The 27,848-nt window shown below is 43.5% G+C and overlaps 1 protein-coding gene across 3 annotated transcripts in view; it reads left to right on the top strand.

Moving 5' to 3' along the window:
• Positions 1-27,848, top strand: part of SETD2 (SET domain containing 2, histone lysine methyltransferase) — a 90,640-nt gene that overhangs the window by 43,329 nt on the left and 19,463 nt on the right. The window contains exons 13-16 of one of the 3 annotated variants that reach the window (XM_084859511.1): positions 2,031-2,678; positions 15,030-15,078; positions 16,252-16,417; positions 20,388-21,066. In XM_084859511.1, coding sequence (XP_084715637.1) covers positions 2,031-2,678; positions 15,030-15,078; positions 16,252-16,417; positions 20,388-21,066 — 1,542 coding nt within the window. Of the gene's footprint in view, positions 1-2,030; positions 2,679-5,786; positions 10,168-15,029; positions 15,079-16,248; positions 16,418-20,387; positions 21,067-27,848 lie in introns of those variants that run through there. The other 2 variants (XM_084859510.1, XM_084859512.1) reach the window with 2 other exon arrangements.

The following is a 27,848-nucleotide window of genomic DNA, read 5'->3' as shown; positions in this document are numbered from 1 at the left end:
TGCGCATGCACACAATGTGGCCCTAACTCTTTACTCAGGAGTGCATGCAGTCCTCGGGGCCAAAATGTTTGCCCACTACTGATGCTGTGTATGGAATGTAGACAGTACCAGAATGTAGTTAGAGAGGTCATTCCAGGTCTGAGGCCTTCATGTGGGTCTACTTATTCATCACACTGTCAGACATTTTATCTTAGAATCCTGTATGTGTGGCCTCTCCAAGTTATGCTTGGCATCACATAGGCGAGCTATAACAGTTGTCCATTTGTCATTTAATTTACCTGTTTGTTTGTTTGTTTGTTTGTTTAAGTCTTAAACTTTAAGGGAAAATTTTCCTGGTTTGGTGTTAAAAGTTTCAGACAATGTCTAGAGCCACTAAGGGACACCCATGCTCAATTCAGGCAATTTTTCAAACTGTGGTTTTGAAGACTGGGGACCATCTGCAGGGTGATGCACTCCATCCTCCCCCCTTGCATGTGGCATCCTTCTTCATTTCTTGTTTAGTACTAACCATAACTTTATCTGGCATCCAAATTAGCAAACTATGCTTCGCATTTGCCCTCCAAACAACTATAGGAAATGGTGCTTTAAAATGGGCTTCTGATTCCAGAGGATAAAGGCTGTCAATGGCTGCTAGTCATTATGGCTATATATTACCTCCAGTATCGGTGGTAGTATGCCTGTGAATACCAGTTAGAGAATACAAGCAGGAGAGGGCTATTGCAGTCATGGCCTACATGTGGGCCATTACCTAGGGAGCTGGTGGGCTCTCCCACACTGGAGGCATTCAAGACGAGGCTGGACAGCCATCTGTCAGGGATGCTCTGACTTGGATTCCTGCATTGAGCAGGGGGTTGGACTCGATGGCCTTGTAGGCCCCTTCCAACCCTACTATTCTATGATTCTATGTGGGCTTCCCATTGGCTGCTGAGGGAACCAAATACTGGACTTGATTCAGCAGGGTTCTACTTATGTATGTGCTAGCCATAATTTGCTAATGCAGATGTTATAGCAAACTATGGTTAGTGCTAAGCAGAGATGTAAAATTTCCAGAAATGTTGAGGCCATGGGGAAAAAACTTTTTTTTTCCCCGGGTGGTTTTGGAAAAATGGAAAAATAAGCAATGCTTATTTTTTAGCACTGTTTACAGATCTAAAGTCACTTCATTGCTTTCAGACAGCCTTCCCCAACCTGATGCCCTCCATATATTTTGGACTTCAGCTCCCATCAGCCTCAGGCAGCATGGCCAATGGTCAGGAATGCTGGGCACTGTAGTCCAAAACATCTGGAGGGCAACAGGTTGGGGAGGGGTGCTTTAGGAACATAGCAGCCTTTCTGTTCCTAAAGTTATTTTATGTGTGACTTAGTTTGCTCATAAAATTATTACATTTTAAAACTTTTAAAAGTAAAACTTTGTAATTATTGTCTGAATAGAATCAAGCTATATTAAATGTCTGCTACAGCATCAGAAACACAGGACTCTATAGAACAAAACCCAAGCTGTCAAGAATGCACAGTGGTGACTCTGCTCACATGTTGGGGGAAAAAATTTTTTCCCCATGACTTCATTATTTCCAGACATTTTATATCTCTAGTCTTTCTATAAAAGTGTTCTTATTACATAGGTTTTAGAAATCATTTTGGGGGGAGTAAAGGCAGGGTAACAATATATAAATGTTTTGTCTTAGATTCTAAGATAAAATATTTCGTAATCCAAAACTGTTCCAATTTTTCAGAAAAAAACAAAAATGGTCCTCAGGAAAAATATATTTTTTCACATTTTTGTTTTTTTCCCAGGCCTTCATATCTTTAGTGCTAAGTAACAAACATAGGGGGAAAGGGAGAAAGAGTGGGAGGGAAGAAGGGAGGGAGATCGTGATCCTGCACCTTGGACACTATTAGATAGGCTCACATTGAGCAGAGCATGCATCAGTTGCACGTTTAGCAGGGTCTGGTTCCTCTTCGAAAACGTACTATAACCAAGGCAGCTGTTATTGAAAGTTAATAGTTGCCATTTCATGTTTTGTGATCAGATTATAAAGACTTTGGAGCTTTTGCCTATTCCCAACAAAAACATGCTGGAGGAGAGCAAAGTGCTTCCGATAATCCAGCGCTGGGCCCAGACCAAGTCCGCTATTCCACAACTCAGTGAAGGGGATGGTTATTCTAGCGAGAACACATCGCGAGCTCATACTCCACTCAATACGCCAGATCCTTCCACTAAGCCCAACACAGAGGGTGACACGGATACCCCTAAGAAGCTTGTTTTTCGAAGGCTCAAAATTATAAGTGAAAACAGTATGGACAGCGCCATCTCGGATACTACTAGTGAGATTGAGTTGAAGGAGGGCAAAGAGGACCTTGAACATCCAGACAGTGCCCCCACAGAGACAGTAGAGGAACAGCCACTGCAACAAGATCCAACCAATAATACAGCTGTTGAGATCTCAGCAGACACCAGCAAATCTCAGGCTGCTGAGCAAGAGGTTGAGCCTGAGGCAGAGATGAAAGAGAGCAGCACCACAAAACTGGAAGAATCTGTTGCTGCGGAAACACCCTCTCAAGATGAAGAGGAGGGTGTGTCAGATGTGGAGAGCGAGAGGAGTCAAGAACAGACTGATAAGATAGTGGATGTGAGCGATTTGGCTACCAAGCTTCTGGACTGCTGGAAAGACCTAAAAGTAAGTTGGTTTCTCTGTAGCAGTTGCTTTTACCATTCAAATTAGGAAGCAATGGGGGTTTCTCACAGTTCACGTATTTCTATGGGCAAAGTGTATATGTATCCCAAATGATTGCGGATTCCTACTTTTTATTTAGGAAAACAAGCTTATCTTCAGAATATAATAGGCCAAAATTAGAAAACATTTAAAATGCTTTCAGGGAGCAATCTTAGAAGCATAACCGTGTCCTCTCCTCCCCCATTGTCTTCTCCATTACCCTCTTCCTTGCCAAATAGCGTTGAATTATCAGCATAATATGAGCTATGAAAAATGAACAAATTATGCTAAGCCAAATGAAGGTGCTGGAAATTGCATCATCTATTCACAGAGCTGAATTTTGGGGCCCTGCTTGGTAAAATTTGGATAGGGGTTGTGGTGAAGGGATTGGTTATCCCCATGGCAAACAAATTGAAAGTCCTTCCATTAGAAAGTGGTTTGATCAAAAGCTTTCCAGAAGTACTCTGTTTTTCCTTTTAAAACAAACCTTTCTTTGCTTTGCTGCCAGCCAGTTGGTTCAATATTGACAAAAGAGAAATATTTCAACTTTGCAAAGGGAAAGAGTTTGTTTGAATGAAAATAACATTGATCATCTTGGTGATCTTAAATCTCCTGATGTGCCCTTAGATGTCTGTTTAGCAGAACAGTTAGCAAACAGCTGTCCTTGAGTGAAGTGATCAACAGGTTCTTCTGCTAAAATTATAATAATGTGCAACAGCAATTTGAGACCATCCGACATAAAACTGAACTATCACCTGTCCTTAAAACACAGACTGTTTGCTGTGAGGCACTTGAGGAATGTTGCTGTTCTGTTTTGCTTTTGTAAGAATAGCTAGCCTGGAAATGATCGTGCTACTCAAGTTGTGTGTGTTATTTTGCTGTCTTGTTTATTAGCCTAGTGTGATGAAGGGTGGGGGTGTGGATGGGGATATCCAAGAGAAAGGGCAGGGTGCAGTGAGCCTGGATCATGCCTTTCATCTTTACATGGGAAAAGATTCAAACCCACCAGTCACCTCCCCACCTTTGCTGCATCAGTTACTACATAAGAAAATGGGAGCAGAGTTGCCATTTATCGAGTCTGTTTCACTCTTCCTTCTCAGTGGACAGCCTTAATTGCCAGTTCATTCTTCCTATAAGGAGATATGTGGATAGATTCAATGGTACCAGTGTGTGACTTGGGTCTGAGGAAGGCAAATCACATTGGATCCAGCAGATGCTCTATAGTAGGCTGAGGTTGTATAGGCCAGTATCCTGTTCCTAAAAGTCTGACTTGTTGAAAATTCTAAGATAAAGTACTAACCAGTAGTATGCACATAATTTAGGATTGACCCACTTCTGAAATCAGGCATAATTCCTTTTCCCTACAACTGCAGATTTGTTCAGATGATCATTTTTAAAGTGAGGAAGATGCAGAAAAGATATGCAGTTGCCTTTCTGAGGAACACCTCCCTTGCCCCCCCCGCCCGCCCAGAAGCACTTTACCCTACTTAGTTTACATTTATGCAAATAGTCAGGAGAGTAGTGTTTCATATGAAGTAGAGGATTTTTTAAGCTAGTCCTGTGGTTCTCGGAATTTGAGCTAGAGTCACAGAATGGGTGTGGTGTAAAAACATTGACTCTGTAAGCCCACTAACAAGGTGGTTAACTTATAAAATAATGTGCTAGGTTGCTAATTGTCTGTAGAAAAGTAAGGTTGTGTATCTTGCTCCCTTTCTGCTTAGTGTATATGCAGTGTATATTGCTCCTTGAATTGGCAACATACTTTGGCTTTGCTTGCAAGAATGCTTTTCTACCAAGTAAGAGAAGAGGGCAAGCCTTGGGTTCACATTCTACTGTCCCCAGGTAGAATTTTTTTTTTTAATGGCCTAGTAGAAGCTTATCTGTACCAAGGAGCTTCCTGAACATCTCCGTGGCTGAATTGACGTAGAAAATGGATAAGCCAGTTCATGGAGCTGTCAGATATAACTGTCAGGTGAACCTGGTACATGTTTCTTTCTATCCAGGGAGAGGACATGTGTGAGTCTGAGGTTTGCTCTCTTCTCGCATAAGGTAGAAAAATGCTTGTACAAACAGGGCATTAATTTGTCAAGATTCAGGGGTTTGTACTTGAATTTCATTTATCCATGATTTTTAATCCCCATACATATTTGTCAGTCTATGCCCCAGTGCTGGGGATTGAAGGGGAAAACCCAAATTAGTTGTAAAATAAAACCCAACTAACAGTTTAACTGCATCTCACTTTGAGGATTCGTGGAAGTGTGGGATTAAGCATGAAAGAATAATTTTCTTGCTAAGCTGTTTTATTTTTCCCCCTCTTGGGATAGTTCTGGCTCAAGAGCAACTTGCTCAAAACTGTGGTCAGCTATGGAATCATTATCCATCAAAAGTTACTGCTTCAGATTGTCAAGCCCTTTCTGTTTACCGTTATATATCACATAATATTCAGAAAGCCAATACATGGTTTTAAAGTATTGATCTTGGGTATATGGATCCCATTGACAGAGTTTCTGATCTGGATACCCAGTGCAATGGCATCCATGTATCTGAAATCAGCCCCTCCCCCTTCCTTACATCTGTCAAAAAACAAGAATCCCTTTTAGATTCCTGTGTTTGGAGCTACTATAATGGCATGTTGAATATAATCTGTCCTGCACTTCATCACGGCACTAAGAGTTAGCTACTTCTGTCTGACATTCCCAGTGTTGTGTTTTGAACTTGGCCATTTGAGCCAAGTGCTTTAAAAACTCTGGAAAGAATTGTAAGCTTGAGAGAGTTGCTGGTAAATGGCATACCTTTTACCAGATGAAAGAAGAATATTTGGGCATTTCGTCTTTGGGATAGACAGGTAACCCATTTGTCTTGTTACATGACCAAAACTGGAAGAGAGAAAGTTAATATTGATAGTTTTCAGGGTCTTCCAACCTCATCTTAAGATTTTGGCGTGTCAGCCATCTGTGTAGTGCTTTGGAAGCATTGGGTGGGAGGGTGTGAAAAGCTTGTAACATAAAGCTGTGTCCTTCCCAACCTCTTAATGCTGACCCCCTTGTAGTAATTTCAACCATTTCCATCCAGCTTCTCAGGGCAGCAAGGAGCTTGTTAACATCATCCCCAGCTGACCATGCGTCTCCTTTTCTCAACTCCATTTTCAACTCCGTCCTGAAGAAAGGAGAGAACGTAGCGTGCGTACTGTGAAGAAAACAGGAAGATGGTTGGGAAGCTGGATGATGCATGAGAAATATAATAGGTGGAAAAAGAGAGGACAGAGGTGGCTAACTCATTGATGCCGACGTAATTTTGGTGCGTCCATTGCCGACAATGGATGTCGCTCTGGGAGAACCCCCCTATTCCTGGCGGGAAAGGATCGAGTGAGCTATTCTTTTTTCATATCTATATATATTCCTCTTCACACAAAAGATGACTGCCGTGGCTTGGATTATCAAGGCCTTTATGGTTGGAAGTCTTGAATCCAGGATGAATATCGACGAGGCAGCACACAACCCATTGAAACACACACACACACACATCTCACACATCCAGAAGGACACGTTTTCAGCATGGGTTTCTGCAAGCATTTCCCATTGGCTGAGGAAATGATGCATGTGCCTCCCTGTGCTGAAAATGTACTCCACAGTGGAACAGTAATTCAACAGTGTATGGCAAAAAAACCAACATAACCTTTGTTTAGCTCACACGAAGACCTGGAATTTAGTCAATATGCCTTTGGACATAGGAGAAACAGGTAAGTGTCCCAGGAAGGACTGATGAAATTTGAGCCACAGAACATCAAAACATCTCTAAGGTATGATGGCTAATGATTCCATTGCTGGCAATTTCCCAACATTTGAATGAAGGAGCTGGTGACCCTCATTCATGACCACAAGGAGTTGGGGGTATTCACTTCTTCTGGTGGAATATTTTACCACATCATGAAATGAATGTTCTCAATCGAGCATATAGACCAAGGGCAAATTTCAACCATAAATAGGCAGTAAAGTGGTAATTACATGGTTAGTTGGCTCTAATTTTTAATTTCTGGTGGGAATTTGAAATACTTACCTGTGGCCAGAATTAGAGTAGCCCCTGGATGAGTTCAGCATAATGTTTCCTTGAGGCTAGTTTCATGCTGTGCGTGTGTATTAAGATGACATACTTGCTGTCATTCAGTTGTCTATGGAGGTGGATAGGGATGGTTTAGGAAGCGAATAGAGCCAAACCCCTGGCAATTACAACCTCTTCAGAAGATGGCAATTTCTTTAGGATGTTTGGTGGAGTAGCTTACTTTCCCTTTGGATTAGGAACACAGGAGTGGTATTCTAGTCCTCTTTAGACTCTTATTTGGATTTAGGCTTGGCTTCAGATATACCAGTTCTGTTAACGGTCTGGTGATAGCTTAGAGACAGTAGGTCTGTAAACACGGTTGTGTGGACAGTAGTGGCCCTGCCTGCTCTTTCCCCTTTCCTACCATCTCTGTCTCTTCACTGTGCACCCTTTAGATTCCCTACTTGAGTTGGTCTTTCCTCCATTTAGTTGCCTTGAGTTGGTTGATACAACAGGAGCTCCTGTCCTTTGCCTCCCATCTGTTAACTGTTCTCCATACCATACAGAATGCTCCATAGTGGTGGCTAGAAGAAAGATTAGAGTATTGGTAGACCATCGCATGTTGAACTATTTGCTGTGAAGTGCACACTCTTAAGATGCATCAAAGCCATGGCAGGGTTCTGCTTTGTGGACAAATCTCAATGTTGTTGCCCACTTCATGGTTCTGCTGCTGCTTGTTTACATTGTGATCATTTGAATATGTATGGCACAAAAGCAGCCATGTCATGGGCTCCATTTTGGGGCTCTCTGACTAGCGTAAATACTAAAGTTTGTTATGCCATGGAATGTGCTGCACTAGCCATGCTAGACTGATCTGGGGCTTTTAAATGTACTAGCAATTCCAGGTTAAAACTGTAAGGATATTTTCAGCAGATTTTTGTGTATCTTTTATTTATAGAATGTGGAAATTTTCATGGATTTCAGTTTTTGTAGAACATTACAAGCGCTGATACTTCTTAAAAAGCAATACGTGTTTGTTAGGAAGCAAAGATGAATGTTTTTCATTGTGTGACCTCAGTATTTTAAAGCCCAGTGTGCGCACACACAGAGATTGATTAACAAACTGTCTTAGTTCTGCTGTTGGAACAAAGCACTCCCCTTGTTAATTTCTGTGTTTACTAGTGGGTCAAGGTTTTTAGCATTTTTGTATATTTCAATTTGAATAATGGTTCCATACTTTCGTAGGTGTTGCAGTACAAGTACTGTTAATCCCAGATTTGAAGCTGCATAGCATATATTTGGAAAAGTGGCAATAGGTTAGACTAAATGGCATAAGTTTTAATGTACAGGCTATTCTCTTGAGCTGCTGTCCCAAGATGAAGGACTTCAGAATGGCATGGAGTTCCTTCTCCCTTACTTGTCTGGATTTCCTTCTAGCATTGAGCCATGCACTGGTATATAGCTCCTTCATACTAACATTTTCTATTGCTTGTGCTAAAGGTGATAAGTTCTTTTTGTAGTTCATGGTGCAAGTCAGTTGAATTAGAGGGGCGTATGAGGGGGAGGAAGAAAGTAGAAATTAGGAAAGTAGAATTAAGGAAGTATGATGACCAAAAGATGGAAACAAATAAAACACAGAACATTGTGCTGATGACAATTGAAATTCCCAGAGCTGCTGGAAAGAGGCTGCTGAGTGTATTTGGGGTAGAAGAGAAAGGTAAAGATGGAGGAAGAAGATAAAAAGGATAGACGTAGGGAAATTTGTGTATGTGGAGGGGAGGCAGAGAAGATGTGGCACATATATCCGCTTAGCATTGTGCACAAGTAAATGAGCAGCCATGATTTTCATAGAGTAACTTCATTTTGCCCAGTCAGCACTCATGGACAGGGGGAGACATTTTTCCTTTTGGCTGAATGATCAGTCTTTTTTATCTACTTCCTTTTGAAGTGATTGTATAAATTAGAATAATTTTGTCATCCTTAATAAAGTTTCTTAAATAGCCTTCAGTTCTGTTTGCTACCACAGGAAAATATTTTTATTTGATCTTTCAACAACAATAGCTAGGCAGAAGAAGGAATTTATTAGCTAGGCCTCACTATATGCTCTGTTTCAATGCTTTATGAAAACGGAGTAATCTCAAATGTAACTTGGAGACAGATGAGTATATTGGAGTCTTGCTTCTTCTTTTTTTTGTAATAATGCTTAAGCAAGTACTCCAGATTTAAATAATAAAATTAACGTTTAAAGCCAAAATGTTTGGTATTTGGTATTTTTTTGCTGTATTAAATGTATTGTAGACGCATCTATGTCCAAAAATAAAACCAATTTACCATTGGCTTCCAGCCCAACTGGCTAGTAGTTGTCCTTTATATTAAGGAGGAGTCTGGTCTTTTCATTATGGGAGCAGAAAACTGAGAAGTGTTTACATTACAAATATTAACTTAAGCTGGTTTAGCTGTCATGACTTAATTTCATTTGCTTATTTGATTAATAGTTGGAAATTTGGGGGGAAATGGAAAAATATGCAATACTTATTTTTTAGCACTCTTTACAGATCTAAAGACACTTTGTTACTTTGGGAACATATAATGTATTATGTATAACAGGTGGGCAACATGCGGCCCGTGGGCCATGTGTTAGCACCACCAAATTTGGCTGCAGCAGCAATTGCCCTCCCCAGCTTATCAAAATAATTGCCTGTTTTTGTGCTACAGAGCACGAAGTTTAGCCCTTTTAGCACTCCACAGCCACCACAGAGTGCTAACAGGGTCAAATTTGGTTTGAGAACAAGCTAAATTCAACCCTTTTGGTACTTGTAGCAGGTTGGTGTTGATTTTTTTCAACACCCATCTGAGTGCGGCCTGTGAGTGGGTGGGAGGTCTGGGGGGGTTAAAATGGCTGCCAGATCCCCTGAAATTGCCCACCCCTGATATAGAACTTGGTTTTCTCATAAAAGTATCATTAAAACTAAAAACATTTTAAAGTAAACTTAGTAAATTTGTAACTTAGTAAATTTGTAATTATTGTCTGAATAATACTTATAAATGTAATATACCAAACTCAGTCATTTTATGAGGAAACTAATTTATACATAATACATTCTGGGAATGTCAGCAAGTAGTCCTGAAACATGTGAATCATTCTAGAAGCCAGAAGAAGCTGGAAGAGTTTGAGGCAGAGGAAGAGTGGTGTACAGCATCTGTTCCTGTTTGTAGGGAATTGGTTAGGGTGGAGTTTAGGGAAATCTGGTACTGAGAGCTTATTTTGCTGAGGAAGACTCTCTTACCTATTAGAAATGATAACCAAGCATATTTAATTTAAGAATATTTAAGCAATCTCAACCTGTTACTTGAAGAGTGATATTTTATTCCCTTCTGTAAATAATTCCCCTTAATAAACATCTTAATTTTTGTTCATTTTGAAAAGTTGCCTCAAATGGTGGTTTCAATCTCAGACCTTTGTTATAGGAACCAGGTTACTGAGTTTCTTTGTAGGTATAGAGGGTGGCGCTGGTTAAAAAATGTTATAGCTGAAGCACCATTACCTAATTGTGAGGTCTAATTGGGGACTTCAATAAAAACAGTATCAGTGAGTTCCACAGACCCAAACCTCAAGGTTTGTTTTTTTTTTTTTAAAGAAGCATAGGTGGGATATCGCACACATTGTTCCATCACATGTGGTGTTGGGTGCGGAATAACCTACAATGTTTCTCTCCCATGTGGGTTTTAGAACTACATTAATTGACTACTAGAGGATCTAACCAGAACAAGCTTGTGTTTGCTTCATCCTGAAGTCTGTGCTTACTTTGCAAGTGCCAGGAGTTTATAGCATAAGGTGCATTTGGCTTAATTGGGAGGGGAAGGGGCAGAAGTAGGGAAGGGGCTGCCAGTTCTCCGACTCTGATGCAGGGCCTAGGGGATAAGGATGATGTTTGGTAGGCTGGGGTGGGACCTGGTACTCACTAGAACAGGGGTGCAGAACCTCTTTCAGCCCGAGGGCAGAAATTTATTTTGGAGAAATTCTTGGGGGCCACATTCCAGTGGTGGGCAAGGCTGAAGACAAAAGGGCAGAGCTGAAATACTTATTTTAAGCTTAAAGCTCTTTACTGCCAGTAACGAAGCCTTAGAAGAGGCATTTTAACCTTTTAGAATGGGGGGGAATTGCACAAAAGCTGGGAAAGCCCTATCAACCAGTGGTTGTGGGAAAGGGGGTGGGGCCAGTGGATGAGTGCTTGGACTTTTGGGGGCCCCAGAGGGTCAGATATGGCCCCCAGGCCTGAAGTTCTGCACCTGTGCTCCAGAAAGTGGAAGAAAACACACTTAGTGGCTCAGGATGCAGAGCCTAGCTATGCATAGTGGATCAGGAGGTGGAGCCTGATGAACACAGAGGTACAACTCGTAGTAATCAGGCTTAACCCTTGGTTCTGACCCCTGAGATGTTACTCCCTCTTCCCTTAGAGGCTCCAAGGAGGAGAAGGCTGAAATTGTGATGGACAAATCCAGAGACTGCAACTGTGTGTGTGCCTGAGTTGCTAGGCAAGGAAGCAAGGGGGCCTTACTCTTACCATTGCTGTCAGGTGGCCCATGATGCAATTAGAGCCAGTGTGGTGTAGTGGCAAGAGTGCTGGACCAGGAGTCGGGAGATCTGGGTTCTAGTCCCCACTTGGCCATAGAAGCTCAGTGGGTGAGTTTGGGCGAGTTACAGACTCTCAGCCAACCCACCTCACAGGGTTGTTGTGAGGATAAAATGGATGAGGATTATGTGTGCTGCCTTGGGTTCCTTAAGGAGGAAAAAAGGCGGGATAGAAATGTAATAAATAAATAAATTAGAAAAATAGACAGCTGCTACTTATGCAAGAACGTTTCTGACTACGTGGAATATTTTGCAATATGTCCCCGTTGATTGCCCAGCATCATAACCCTATGGGGTGAATTAAACTACCCTTAAATTAGGTAAATGTTAGCTTAGGTTATGACACAGAGGGAAAAGGGCAGGATCCAAAAGACAGTGGCACTATTTCTGTGGGCCCAAGGGGACTTTAGTTTTGTTCTTCTCAAGGAGCAGGTCCCATGCTGCATGACAACTGTATTCTGAAAAGATGGGGTGTTTAAAGACAACTTGGTGACATACCCCATGTTCAAAGGGGTGGGGGAAGCTAAAAGTTTGAAGTTTTTTAGTTTATTAATTTGATGCTTTTCCACAGTGAACTATTTTGTATACACTTTACAATAAACATTAATGTATTGAATGAATGTAATGTAATGTATTGAATGTAATGTATACATAACATTTGGGAAAAAATCAATTCAGTAAACATAGGATAACTTTGGTATTACAGTGAAATAATCCAGATTCAATACACAAGAAATACAGAGTGAAATCAAAACTAGCTAGCCAAAACTTAAAAAAAAAAAAAGTTAATCCACACTACTACTTTTAGTCCTGTTGCACTTCAAGGGGCCATAGCAGCTTAGCTTAAACTCGGTTCAGAGGGGGTGAGCTCTTTTCACCAGGAGAGATGGTTTACAGCTGGGTCCCTCCACCAGAGAAGCTGGAAGTATTGAAAATGCTGGGGAATGGCAATGATGGTACTTCCTGTTCACTAGCTTCCCAGGTGTTCTGGCTGCTAGTGCTGGTCTAATTTCCCACTGAGCTTCAAGCCCCATGTGTGACTAAAGAAGCTATTTGGATCTTGGACAGGGACTACAGCACTAGGTGATTTCACACATTTATTTATTTCATTTTTATACTGCCCAATAGCCAAAGCTCCTGGGAATATGTTAGTGGGAAATTGCCTAAAAAATTCAACATAGACATACTTAATTTCTAAAAGGGCAATTTGTCAAAACTAAGGAGATTAGATAAATGGAAGCCGAAAGGAGCAGATGTGTGGGGCTCGGATCCCTTCAGGAAGGCTGATTTTAAAACAGCTGTAATAGAGTCAACTTAAGATATTCACTATAGATCGGAAAAGGCACAAACAAACCAGAAGGTTGCCAATGTGGTTAAAATGTCAAGAAGGCCAAGAAGAGTTGTCTTAAAAGTCCAAATAAAAAACAGAAAATCATGCAAACTCAAATATAAAGCTATGATGAAGAAGCCAAGAAGGACTCTGAGGAGATTCATTCATTCATTCATAAATTGCCCAGTGATTAAATGCCTTCTGGAAGAGGAAGGTTTTAAGCTGGTGTCTAAATATATACACTGAAGACACCAGGTGGATCTCCCTGGGCAGAGTATTTCACTGATGGGGGGCTACTACAGAGAAGGCTGTTTCCCCGGTAGGCACCTGCTGCACCATTGTGGGCGGCGGCCCCAGAGAAGAGCCTCTGAGGATTATTTTAACAATGGGGCAGGAACATATGGGAGAAGGCTCACCTTCAGGTAACTACCCTGGGATATAGCTTTATAAAGCACAGTTTACAAATACTTTAGTAAAGCAATCCTATTGGGTGGGGAACCAAAGACCGAGGATCTGTCATATCCAGAGTCTTACTGGGCTCACACAAGAAAGGAGGAGCATTTTGCTGGGGGTTTTCTTTTTCTGTACTGTTTTTCTCTCTTCTGAATTCCCTCAGATGGCCCTTACTGTCAAGAGGGGCAACTGGTGATCTTACAGACTGGGGAGGGGTGCTTTCCAAGCAAGCTGCTCTAGGTGAGACGAAGTCATCATGGGGCAGGCACCAGCCCCTGAGCAGCTTGGCCCAGTTGCTGATGCAGCCCTACTCAGTTTGAAGACATAGGCTATCATTCTTCTTGGGAATTAATGGGGATGCATACATAGTCTTCCCCTGTTTATCCATGCCTTCATCTCTCTCCCCTTCTTCTGTGGCATGCCTGGTGTTGAATTATAATTGTAAACTCCTTGGAGCACAGACCTGTCTTCTTGTACTTTGTAAAGTGCCATGCACATTGATTGCAATGTAATAGTAATGATGATTATTAAAAAATAGAAACTAGCCTGAAGTAAGCACCCTCAAAACTGAAGTGGTAGACAAGCCCTTTGTCCTGTGTAGCCTTGCATAACCAAGGGAATGTCACAGCAGAATAAGATCTTGGATCGCCAACACCATTTCTTCACCATGAGAAGTTCCAGTTATGGAGCACTTGCTGGCAATCCATGATAAAGTACCTTAGTAAGCACCTGGCAACTTATAAGTCCTTAGATGTACCCTCAACTTCTCACATTTAATAAGATGTAAGAAATGGCAAATGTGAACTCTGTTGGGCTCTGAGTTTTCTTGCAGTATATGACTCCTTTTGCTGATGTGGATTTAACAGCCAAAGCGTTTGAGAGAGAATGGCCAAGGAAATTCCAAGATTGAATTTTGAGACCGCAATTTTGAGTACCAAAGCAATGCCTGAACATTACTTCTCTTGATCCTATGCCCCATTTTTCCCCTTTCTTGTTGATGTGGTTTGGCTTTAAGTTTCTCTTTTAATTTGATAATTAATGGCCCTTTGACCCTTTTAAACCTATCTTGCCCTTTTTATCAGTGGCATTTTTTCTTTGTTAAAGCACAAAAGCATTTCATATAAAACCCAGTACTAATTTAATGATAAATTCAAGCTCTCCTTTCTCTCACCCCCCCTCCCCACCTGCCCTATGCCACCTTGCTGCTGGTCACAAAGAAAGGACTTATGCAAAAAGCATTTTCTTGTGGTCTGGGAAGTCCACAAGGCTAGTAACTTCCAAATGCTGGTATTATTTGACCCTCTCTGCCCAGTGCCTCAGTCTGCAGTGTGAACAAGTAGAATCTGAAATGGGCTCAGTGCTGCCTGTGGGTGACAAATAAGCACAGTTCCATTCCCCCTCACAACATTTAACTAGACTCCTTGAAGCCGAAGGCTGCATTCATATGCTGCTGCAAACTATGGTTTGGAAGGTTGTGAACAAGCCATGCACTTGAGTGTTCCCCCTTTGCCCTCCCTCTCTCCTTCTCTCACACAAGGGTTGATTCATGACTTCCTGATTTAATCAAACCATGGTTTTCCATTACATCTAAGCTGGCAAATCATGATGAGAAAACAAAGGAGTCTGGAGGAGGATTTGCTCAAGCCTGTCAATTTCCCTAAACCGTGGTTTGAATGATCATTTGGATGCAGCCAGAGTCTTTACATCTGTTCTGTAAAACGTTCAAGCTTTGACACTGGCAAGTTTTGCAAGTTTAGGAATTCTATTATTGTAGTATGACCTCTCTATATCTTCATGTGCTCCAGTAGTTGTCTAAATTGCCAACTGAACCTGACTCACTTCTTGTGGTCTGTTTTTGTAGGAGGTGTACAGGATCCCAAAGAAGAGTCAAGCAGAAAAAGAGACCAATGGTATGTACTCAGAGGTGCTTTTTTGTTTTTGTTAAAGCAGTTTAATAAGCACGTAACTGGTTGAGAGGTAGGCCAAAGACTGAAAAAACATACTGACTCAGTTCACACATATTGACAACCCATCAGTTTTAAAATCGATGTGTTGCCATACATAGCTGGTGTGCTGCCTGCAGCATGCCTGCCTCTTCCATTTTATCACACAGCCCATGATCAGGTCCTCCTCTCATGGTTTGTTGCTGGGTTAACTGCTGGGTTCGTAGCCCCTCAACAACCCAGTGGTCCAGGATTACACAACATGCTGCCCAACCTACAAGGGAGCCAATAGTTGGTTGTGCAGTAAAGGGGAAGAGATGGGTGTACTGCAGGCAGCATGCTCGCTTATGCACAACAACCCATCAGTAGTTTTAACAAATATTGAGGCTTTGTAGCATAAATGGAGGTAGGAGGGTGGGAAACAAACTTAGGAGACAATATTACATTGCATTATATTGGCTGCATTTGGGCGTCATAATAAAACACGGTCTCCAACCATGGTTTTCTCATGATGGGAATGAACTGCAGCAAACGGCTGCCCTTCCTACTCGTCCTCCAGTGTAGTCTCAAGGAGGGAACTGGAAATTTTTTGTTGAAACGAACCAGCTTTGTAACCCATGGTTTTAAATTGGCTCATTTCAAATAAATAGTATTTAAGATTAATTATAGTTTATTGAGTTTGGACAAAACAACTCGCTGTGGTTAATCAAAAACAGAAGAAAAAAACTTCTGAACGCCTCACAGCTGTGCAAGAGGGTGAGGGCGAATGTGCAGGACCAAGGCTCACTGCACTTTGTTCCCAGCACAATAAATTGTGGCTTCTTCTGAAGTCTGAATGCAGCCGTTCTCTCAGGTAGGTAAACACTTATTTTTTTAAAAAAATTCTGAACTACACTATGAGGATTTTTAAAATAAGAGGTTTTTTGAAAAACCTCTTGTACATTAAAAAAGTACTATGGGGACAATCCAGCCAATATTACGCTCTTGACCTGGAACTCACTGGGACAAGGATTTGTCTTTTCTCACACACACACACACACACATACATGCACGCATGCGCGCACACATACACTGGAGAGAACTAGGCCCACAGTGGATGACATAGCTATGCTAACACCTTCTGTCCATTTTTGACAGCAGATCGTGGGCGAGAGACAGCAAGTCGAGACCCAGCTGCTACCCCAAAAAACCTGAGCAGAGAACGAGACCCTGAAAGGCAAAGTCAAAGTAAGGAAAAGAAAAAACGTAGAGATTCTTTGTCACCCCCATCTGCATATGAGCGAGGCACCAAGCGACCAGATGACAGGCAAGTTATGTTTTTCTTGAACTTCTTCAGGTAAAGACTGGGGGAAATTGTCAAGTGATAATGTCCGAACAGAGAGAGACTACCAGAATTGGAGACCTTTTTTTCCTTCCCCAAAGAAAGAAAAGAATGGCTCACTTGAAACATCATGCTAAATTATGATAAAGGCAATTTAATTATGATTCGGTGTGATACCTAGATTGACAAACCATGGTTGACCATTGATCAGCAAACCAGAATCAGAAATCCTGGTTTGAAGTTTCTTTTCACACTATGGTTTGTGCTGATTATAGTTTGCCATGATTTGTATATTTACAAGCCATAGTTATGGCCATTGCTCTTCCTCCCAGAGGCTGCTGTACCATGGAGATGGGAGTGAGTTCATGAATTTATGAAACTTAAGTGCTGAGAGGAAGGAAAAAGGAATTGCACTTAAACCATGGTTTTGCCTCTTGTAAATTTACAACAGCGTCCCCCAACCTAGTGCCCTCCAGATGTTTTGGACTCTAACTCCCATCAGCCCCAGCCAGCATCGCCAGTGGTAAGAAATGGTGAGAGTTCTCATCCAAAACTCCTGAGGACACCAGGTTGGGGGAGGCTGGCTTAGAAGCTCAGACATTACATCCAACTATGGTTTTGCACTAACCATAGTTTGGAATCCCAATGAGCCTTGGGTTCTAAACCGTGGTTTGATGGGATGTTTCGATTGAACCAATGAGACTTTTAATTTATTTATATCCCATTTTTCTAAATGTTCAAAGTAGCTTATGACAAGGACTGAAGCGAAGATACTTTTTTTAATTGTCTAAATTTATATCCGCCCTTATTTACCAGAGTCTCAATGTGGCTGACAAGAGTAAATATATTTAAAAACTGCCAAAGCAGCAGATAAAATGATAGTAAAAATGCAAGCACCCAAGCAAAATCAAAACACAAGAGAAATCAATACTAGTTTTCTAGGGAAACCAAAACCATAAAAACACCTAAACGCCATTAAAAGCTCACAAGAACTGCCAGGAACCTAAAAGGAAGTAATGAGGATGCCTAGTGAACATGATTCAGCAGGGAATTCCATAGCTTGAATGTCACCATAGCAGAGGCCCTTCCCTAGATATATAAAATATCAAACACTTTGCAGTCGATGAAATGTAACTCTCAAACATTTTTCACAGTCCTTCAAATATCCTCCTTTGAGCTCCTAATCCTTTTCTGGTTCAAGACCATCTGAGGGGCTGGTCTGTTGATGCAGTCTGCTAAATAATGTTCCAAAAGCTTGTGCCATTAGATCCTACTGCAAACACAGAAAGCATAATGTTTTACCTCTATATTTATTTATTTGGCTTGTTCATCTGCCCTAACCCTGCATCCCTTGAATTTTGAGTCATAGTCGCTATATGAGGCTTTCATCACATGTATGTCTTCTGCTGTAACGGTAATCTCCTCCCCTCCCCGCCCCCCACTGCCACATTTCCCATGAAGAAAAGCTTACATGAAGCCTGTGTAAACAGTAGAAATTTAAATATGAATACATTGAAGACAGACATTTTTGGTGCCCCCCCCCCCCTTCAATTATGGAACTCCAAGAATGAGCACCTTTTGGAGGAGTTCCAAGACCTACTGATTTGGGTTTACATTTGGAATTCAGGCCTAAATTGGGAAAGGCTTGGGGAGATTTGTTGTTGTTTTAATTGCCCTTTGTTACCTGGCATAGGTAACAGCCAGCACAACTTACTCTGCTTCTGTTACTCATGGGAATGGGCAAGGAGCTCTATATGAGGCTGGCCCCTTGAAAATCCTGCCCTGTACCACCACTGCAAAGCTGGGGGAACGGATTAAGAAGCTTTTTTCTTAAAGAACAACTCGAACAACTATAGAAGTCCTCACATTTGCCAAATGATGCTGCTTAGCAAGTATTTCCTTGGCCTTGCACTTGTTCTCCTGCTATGCTGGTTTGAAAAAAGCTGTCATGGGGTTGATAACGGTTTTGTTTTGTTGGGGGTAGGGTTGTTTTGCATTACTAATGGTTGGTCTGCATCTTTGGTGGTGAGAATCAGTGGCTAGTAACAATAGACAAGGAAACAGTCCTCAGCTTGAGAAAAGGGAGATGGTATGAGAGAGGCAAGGAGCAAAAGAACATGGGCTCAGTTTAAAGTGCAGCAAAGAGACTAAGGGAAAATCTCAGCTAGTCCTGCCTCTTGAACACTCCTCCCCAAAGCTTAGGTAGGTAAAAATGATTTTTTAAAAAATGAAACTGTAATCTCAACAAAGTAGCTAAAACCATAAGGGCTGCTAAGGCCCTACTCCTGTGGCTTGCCTAATTCTAGACATTGATCTAGCTAGGTCTTCTGGCGCTTCAGCAAGATGATGATCTTATGAGTGTGTTCAGGTCAGGCAAAGAACAGGTTTTGGCAGGATATCACCCAATCACAGATGCCTTTTATATATTACCCTGGGAGTAGCTGGTGCAGTCCTACGCTACTCTGGTAAGAAAACAGAGGTAACATGATAGAAGTGTACAAAATTATTCGTGGTGTGGAGAAAATGGATAGGGAGATATTTTTTCCCTCTGTAATAATACTAGAACTTGGAGCGATCCTATGAAGCTGATGGGTGAGAGAATTAGGATAGATAAAAGGAAATATTTCATCACACAGCACATAGTTAAATTATGGAATTCACTACCGCAAGATGTAGTGATGGCTGCCAACTTGGATGGCTTTAAAAGAAAGGGGGTTAGACAAATTCATGGAGAGTAAGGCTCTCGATGACAACCAGTCCTGATGGCTGTGTGCGACTTCCAATATCAGAGGCAGTAGGCCTCTGTATATCAGTTTCTGGGGAACATGAGGAGGAGGGTGCTATTGCACTTATGTCCTACTTATGGGTTTCCCAGTGGCAGCTGGTTGGCCACTATGGGAACAGAATGCTGGACTAGATGGACCTTTAGTTCTTATGTGCATGGAGGTTCCACTTGCAGCTGTCACCCAAAAGAGGGTGTTTGCCTTCGTAATAGTACATGGCCTTGATTTGGTGGCCTGAATTGTTTACTGTGCTAGCACCTCTCCTGCAATGCACTTGTGCCTGCCTCGTGCTCGATTGTGATCTAGATTGTGTATAGGCTGATCCATGGCTGGATGGTCACGTATCTAGGCAGTTACTTGGAATAAATGTCTTTCAAATTCAGATGAAAGGAGCCTTTTTAATGCCTTGGATGGGCACTTGGAACCAAACTAAAGAAGCTTGCTTTTACTGTTTCTTAACTAAGTCGGATCATGGGTGTACAAGAGCATTGCTAAAATCTCATTCCATGTACTTATACTCAGCCCTCATGTTTATTTTCTTGTGGGTCTTGACCATGTGAAAATTTGGGTATTTGACCTTTTAGACACAGGATCTTGCCTAAATGATAATACTTAAATGTGATATGCAACCTTTTGAGAGTTTGAAGTGCTTCATATACATACATATGTATGTAGATGAGAGCCAGTGTGGTGTAGTAGTTAGAATATTAGACTGGGACTAGGGAGACCCAAGAGCAAGTTCTCACTTGCCCATGAAGGCCACTGTGTGACTTCGGGCCAGTCATTGACTCTCAGCCGAAGCTACTTCACAGGGTTGTTAGGATAAAATGGAGGAGGATCATGTGTGCTGTCTTGGGCTCCTTGGAGGAAAGATGGGATAGAAATGTAATACATAAACAATATATGATCTCAGTAATCCTTACAACCATCCCATAAGGTAGGACAGTATTATGACCCTGTATTTCAAATGGGTAGGGTTTGTGGCTCAGGGTGAGAGAATAGCAACATGCCTAAAGCCACCTAGTGAATTCATGGCCAGCCACAATGCTGCATTAGCAGTCCTGACTAACCCAAGAGGATAATAGTGAATAATAGAATTCTTATGTCAGTTTAGAGTCCTCAGGAATATAGCCCAAGGGCAGTGTAACTCTCTATGTTTTCTTTTTCCTCAGATATGACACACCAGCCACGACGTCCAAGAAGAAAGTCCGGATCAAGGACCGCAACAAGCTGTCCACGGAAGAACGCAGGAAGCTCTTTGAGCAGGAGGTTGCCCAACGCGAGGCCCAGAAGCAGCAGCAGCAGTTGCAGAACCTTGGGATGGCTTCCCCTCTTTCCTATGACTCTATGGGCTACAATGCCTCCCACCACACCTTTATGGGCTACCCCCCTGGCTACCCCATGCAATCATATGTGGATCCCAGCAACCCCAATGCTGGGAAGGTGCTACTCCCCACTCCAAGCATGGACCCCATGTGCTCCCCTGCCGCCTATGAGCACCCTCAGACCTTGGTGGGACACACAATTGAACCGACCCTGACTGCTCCTCAGCCAGTGCCCGTAGTTCAGCATGTAGCAACGACCCTGGAGGTGTCAACCCCACAGTACGTAGCACAGGGCGACCCTGTGGTCCACCAGGAACCAAGCGTCACCGTCTTGCCGGTGCCAGCCCCAGGTCCAGTGCAAGGACAGAGCTATGGAGTCTGGGATTCTGGCCAGCAGACGGTAGCAGTGCAGCCACCGTACTCTCCAGCCCCGTCACAGCCAACCATATACTACCAAGGACAGGCATGTCAGACAGTTTATGGAGTGACATCACCATATTCTCAGACCACGCCACCAATTGTACAGGTAATTTTCTTCATGTAAGTGCAATGCGAGGGCTGCTGTCCATGTCAGTCATGGAGGTATATCCTGAAGGCTTAAAAGGTACGACTTATTTCCACTAGGATTTTGTGTAACCCAAGGGGTGTTTTTTTCTTTCTTTTTCAACCTGAGGTTTTCTAGGTTCTGCATTCTTCTTTTTATTTGTTTAATATTTCTGTCCCATCTGTAGTACCAAAGCATTCTGTTGTGGCTCACAACATAAAAGCCAGATATGTATTAAACACACAAACTATTCTTAAAAACAGGATAGTAAACTCACAATACAATCATTGGCAAAAAAATATATAAAACCATCAGTCTCAAGTACTTCAGTTCAGTGGACCCCAAAAGTCTTTGAAATAACACTTTGGCCTTGCTGGTTGATGGGAGTTGTAGTCCAACACATCTGAAGGCACCAGTTTAGGAAAGGCTGGAGTACCATGTAGCCCAGCTCTTCAAAGCAGTAGAGCAGGGGTGCAGAATCTCAGGCCTGGGGGTCAGGTGCAGCCCACCTAAGGTCCCTATCTGGCCCCACAAGATCCTCTAGATGGCCACTCCTCTTTTTCCCAAATCACCAGTTTGGTGGTTTTTCAGCTTTTGTCCATTTTTACTCCGTTCTAAAAGGTTGAAATGCCTCTCCTAAGTTTAATGGCAGTAAAAGCTTTAACCTACAGTTTGCTGGTATTTTTGGTCCACCAGTTTTGCAGTTCCTGAAAGCTTCTCCAAAGTGGAATTCAGCATTCAGTCTGAAAGAGATTCAACACCACTGCAGTAGAACAGTGGAATGAGCAGCCTAATGAGGTTGTGGAATCTCCTTACTTGGAGTATTGGGCAGCGGCAGGAGGGAGTGGAGAAGGGTAGGGGAGGCATTATTTTGGAGTTCTTTAGGTACAGATCGTCCTGTTTTAGGTCAGACATTTGCGCTCAATTGGTGACTTTGATGCTGTGTTACAGGGAGCCCTGTCCTTCCTTGTGAGCTCATCAGGGGTTCTTAAAAGGCAGATTCACCACCACTGCTGACATAAGAACAAGGAGAGCCATGCTGGATCAGACAAAGGGTCCATCTAGTCCAGCATTCTGTTCATACGGTGGCCAACCAGATACCTCTGGGAAACTCACAAGGAAAACATGAGTGCAACAGCAGCCTCCGGCTCATGTTCCCTAGCAATTGTGTACATTGGCATACTGCCTCTGATATGGGAGGTAGCATATAGCCATCAGGACTAGTAGCCATGGATAGCCTTCTTCTCCATTGATTGAACCTTCTCCAGTGCACAGCTGCAGAGGAGTGCTGGGGAGGGGGAGATGCTTTAGAATGATCCACTCTAAGTTCTTGAGGGCCAGCCATAAGGTCCAATAGACCTGGCCAGCACTTGGTGTGAACTTCCTGTGCACCCTGAACATGTCCCAGTCCTCTGCAGGATTCTGTAACAAATTCTCAGGAGTTCCTTGGCAGGCTAGTTGGCATGGAAAGGTTTCCCTGAAGATGCAAGGTCGGAAAACCACTAGGCTAGACGATCCATTGGATCGTATACCATGTTGATCACTTTCTAACCTCTCTCATAGGAATTATTCTGCTTGAGGCCGTTGTACAAAAATAAATGTAAGTTTGCCCTCAGTGGAGGAGGAGGTCCTGGATTAGGTAGCTCCAGTCATTTACCCCTGGAGGCAGGGTTAAAAAAAACCCAAATTATCACCAGTCTCTTTAGGCGGGGAGCACCTCCCAGCTCCAGGCCTATCTCAACCAAAAGAGCAGGGTGTGCTACCAGCTGCAGTACTTTGGGGTCCAGTCTTGTCCGTGAGGGCACAGCAGTCTTCATCCCCACCTCTCTTCCCGTCAGGAAGAAAGAAAGGATGCTGTATCTGCCAGAAGCCTATGAGAGCCACAGTAGGTTGGCTAGCCCCTAAGCTGCTCTGAGCTCTTATTTTCCTCCCTGGAGAAAGATCACACCTGCTTGAGGAATGCAGGATGGTGACCTGCAGGGAGCCCCGGTGCTCTGCAGCAGGCACAGATTCCTGCACTGTAGGGAGGAGCCTGCAGGGATGAACCCAAACGCATACACATACTACATGTCCCATCTGCAAACCATTAGATGATGCAGCAGTTGTTTTCCCACCCAATCTCAACAAGGAAGTTCCATCAACTTCTTCTAGCAAACTGGATAAGCGATTTACTGGGCTCCACCTCCCCAGGAATCTATGTGTACGCACTCCACCTTGACCTCCTGGGCTGTGTCAGGAAGGTGTTGATCAAAGCCATGGGAAAGGGCTGGGAGAGGGAGGTAATCACAAAAGAAGTCCAGCAAACCCCTCCTCTTCCTGTGACTCAACCTACAAAACCCACTCCTGCTCAACAATACACAAAATCTTCCACTCAGGGAGAAGCCATGCAATTTCAGGGGGAAGATCAGGCTGTTGTAATGGGGGCGGGGGGGCGGGGTGATCATGCGCCTACTATCCCCTCTCCGCTCCACTCAGACTAGTTCAACCCACCCTACTAGCTTTGCTACAACTTTGGCAGGTAGCCTTAGGGAACCTTCTAAGGGGGCCAGCAGGGGCACACAGTGTTCCATAACATGAGACCTAAGAAGGCCCTCTTGCTCACAAACCTGGAAGATGGGGAGGACTGCAGACTATCTAGTCTTCCAATGGGGAGAGAGGATGGGGGATTTCAAGGGAAGAAACCGGTAAGCAAGGCCAGCCATAGATACTTAGCTGCTTGAGGTGGGAAAGCAGATGTCCCCCACCCCCTGAGTCAGGGTGCATAGTGACCAAGGCTGGCCACCTGAGGCAGAAAATCCCACAAGCATATCTAGGAGTAAAAAAGGCAACAGTAATTAAGTAACTAACAAACCATATGCTGCCCTTTCATGAGGCTCCAAATCCACTGCCTGAGTAGCAGAGCGGCCACTTCAGTCTGCGTAGGCCTTTTTTGGTCTAATGCGGGGGTGGGCAACCTCAGAAGTCAGAAGACCATTTTCGTCTCCTGGACCCAATTCCCCCGGGGTCCATGAGGTGCCCTGAAAAAACAAACAAAAACTACATTTGTGGAAGGGCCGTGGTTCAGTGGTTGAGCCCCTGCTTTGCATGCAGATGGGCCCAGGTTCAATCCCCAACATCTCCAGGTAGGGCAGGAAAAACGCTTGCCTGAAATCCTAGAGAGCCGCTGCTGCCAGTCAGTGTTGACAATACTGGGCTGGATGGACCAATAGTCTGACTCCGTATAAGGTAGCTTCTGATATTCCTGTTACCCTCTTGGTACTCTGTAGTGCTGCAGACACCATATTTTTCCCTTTTAAAAAATGGGCACCCGATGAATTTAGTAGGGGGCGACAGGGTCCACATGCGGCCTGTGGGCCCTGTGTTGCCCACCCCCGGTCTAATGGCAGGCTTTTTTCAAATAGATGCCTTCCTGACTCTTAGTGCATCCACATCTTGCAGCTTATTCTTGGACAAGCTGATCAGCAGCCTGGGGTGGCAGATCTATCTAAGGCTAAGGGTTCAGATGAAATGTTCTCCCAAGGGAAACTGCCTCAGGAACAGGTCATCTGTTCCTCTGAGGGTTTCAGTAGAGCCTCTGCATCGTCCAGACCCAGCGTGGCTCCACCTTAGCCTATTGAAAGGAGTGTCCTGGAGGAAGCTAGGATACAGCACAGAGACACTGGTTATGCTACAGCAGCCTTCCCCAACATTTATTTGTTTATTACATTTATATCCCACCTTTCTTCCATTGTGGAACTCAAGGTGGCTACATGTGGTTCCCAGGTGGTCTCATTTCCAAGCACTGACCAGACCCAGACCTGCTTAACTTCAGCATGGTGGCTGCATCATGTGCCTTCAGACTATGCCCTGGAACCATGATGCTTTCCAGATGTTTTTGACTACAACTCCCATCAGCTCAGCCAGCCTGACAATGGTGATGCATGATGGGAGTTGCCACTGGTCCAACCTGGACTGTAAGAAGGCAAATAACCTTTTCACTCCTTGTCTGCAGAATGCCTTTACACCAGCGGTGCAGAACCTCAGGCCCAGGGGCCAAATATGGCTTTCCAGGGTTCCTCAGTATCCAAAGCATTCCTCCCCCAGCCATGCCCCCAATACGGGAGGTTTTTTTCTACTAGTCTAAGAGCTCATTTCAGTGTTTCCCTTCTGTTGCTAGCAAGTAGGGGTTCTTCACACACATACATGGGAAGAAAGGACCTGCTGGCAAGGAGCCCAGAAGGGTTCTGGAAATGTCAGAGTGCTCCAAAGTTGGATTGATTTATGGCTTACCGTTTTGCACGAAGCTTCTGTCCAGTAGGTTGGAAGGTGACAGTTCCTCAAAGGACTTTCTTGTAAAGTGGCACTGGGCCCTTCAACTAAGGCTCCTTATATAGAGCTTGAATCATTAATAAGGAGATCATCATGAGTTCCTCTAAATACGCCGGGGAATTCCACGGAAGGGCGTTTGGTATATGATGTCTACAGCATTCCCACGGTCTACAAGAGAGGTTACTTAATCAAAAAATGACATCAGATTTGTCTGGCAGGACTTGTTTTTGACAAATCCATGTTGGCTTCGAGTAATCACGGCATTGTTGTCAAGGTGCTTACAGGTGGATTCCTTTATCATCTGCTCCAGAATTTTCCCAGGGATTGATGTCAGACTGACTGGTCTGTAGTTCTCAGGTTCCTCCTTTTTACCCTTTTTGAAGATAGGGACAACGTTAGCCCTCCTCCAGTCATCTGGCATGTCCCCCGTCCTCCATGATTGCTCAAAGAGAATAGACAGTGGTTCTGAGAGTTCTTCTTCCAGTTCCTTTATGACTCTAGGATGCAGTTCATCTGGCCCTGGAGATTTGAACTCATTCAAAGTAGTTAGGTGTTCCTTGACCGTATGCCTATCGATCTCAAGCTGCAATCCTGCCCCTTCAGCCTGTACTTCGCCTTTGCCAGGGGGGTCATAGACCCTCTTTTGGGAGAAGACTGAGCCAAAGTAGGAATTGAGCACCTCTGCCTTTTCTTTGTCATCTGTTATCGTTTTGCCATCCTTATTTAATAGCTGAACCACCATTTCTTTCTTCTGCCTTTTACTATGCACGTAGCTGAAGAAAGCCTTTTTGTTGTTTTTAGAATCCCTTGCTAACCTCAGCTCATTCTCAGCTTTAGCCTTCCTGACGCCATCCCTGCAATTCTGTGCTACCTGCCTGTACTCTTCCTTTGTTACTTGGCCTTCTTTCCACTTCCTATATGTGTCCTTTTTTGTTTTCAGGTCATCCCTAAGCTTTTTGTGAAGCCACATTGTCTTCTTCTGTTGTCTTCCACCTTTTCTTCTTGTCCAAATTGTTTGTGATTGTGCCTTGAGAATTTCCTTTTTTAAAAGCTCCCACCCATCTTGGACTCCTTTTCTCGTTAGCATCGCTTGCCATGGGACCTTACTGATCATTGTTCTGAGTTTATTAAAATCAGCTTTCCTAAAATCCAGGGTACGCGTTTGACTACACTCAGCTTTTGCTTCCCTTAAAACCAAGAACTCAAGTACAACATGGTCGCTTTCCCCCAGAGTTCCTGTAACTGCTACTTTATCCACTAAGTCATCTCTGTACAGCACAGCCTTCCCCAGCGTGGTGCCCTCCAGATGTTGATTGCAACTCCCATCATCCCCATGCTGGTTGGGCGTATTGGGAGGTGTAGCCCAACACATGTGGAAGGTACCAGATTGAGGAAAGCTGGTCTACATCCTAATGTTATCGCCTCAGTCCACAAGGAAGCATTCCTCATTCGCCTCAAGTTGGGTTCCATAGGTAGGGCATACCTGCTGAACATCCCAGTGATCCTCAGCTTTCCAACCTGCACCTGGTTCAGAAAGAACCCCACCAAATCTCCCTTTGAGCCTCTCCAGGAGGTGCTTCCCAAGTCCCTTATGTTAAAGGATTCTTAGTAAGTGTGTGTGTATTTTTCATTGAGTATGATCCTGTCTGGGGCACTGCTGTTGAACACTGTTTCTCTCTCAGTGGAAAAGGACAGTGATACTGTCAGTGTTCATTCTTCTTAGCGGGCAAGGATATCCTAGCCTAATGTGGGCAGGCGGGCAAGGTGTTCATTGAAAGATGACCAGAGCATCCTTGAAGACCAGGACAGAGGAGTCCCGGATTTAGTTCAGGCCCCTCAGGGAGATAGAATCCTGTTCTTTGTATACTACCAATGTTAGGGTTTTGCACCCTGATGTGCTGAGTTTATAGTGGAAGATTTTCAGTGTTCTTGAACATTTTTCCCTGAGGTATTCCATCTCAAAACTGAGGGAGGGGCACTCCTTCCTCACCTCCAGTGGGATTTTTACATATGAAGCTGTCTTATACAGAACTAGCATATTGGTCCATCTAGCCCAGTAGTATCCATTCTGGTTCCAGTTCTCCAGGCCTCAGGCAGACATTCCTTTCCCATCCCTGCTACCTGATAGCCTTTTAACTGGAGATGCCAAGGGCTGAACCTGGGATCTTCTTCATGCAAAGCTCTGCCACTGAACTGTGGGCCCTGCTCTGGGAGCAGATGAAATCTTTTGGCCCTTCCGCTTGAGACTAGATGGGAGGAGCTATTTGACCTAGGATGTTCCCCATCTGCTAAGAAGAATGAACAGTGATGGTGAGTTCCTTTCTTTTCATCCCCACCTCCCCCACACCTTTATAGGAATCTTTTGTGGTGTACATCTCAGCTTCTTTCCATATTCTCAGGAAGCTGTATCCCTTTAAGTAAGCCAACTAATTTGCTGAACTGCTCTTGCTTTTTTT

This window comes from Heloderma suspectum, chromosome 5 (assembly GCF_057233095.1).
Source record: "Heloderma suspectum isolate Gila_16-S chromosome 5, 16-S_ref, whole genome shotgun sequence".
Classification (NCBI taxonomy): Eukaryota; Metazoa; Chordata; class Lepidosauria; order Squamata; family Helodermatidae; genus Heloderma; species Heloderma suspectum.
This window is presented reverse-complemented; position numbering and strand designations above follow the sequence as displayed.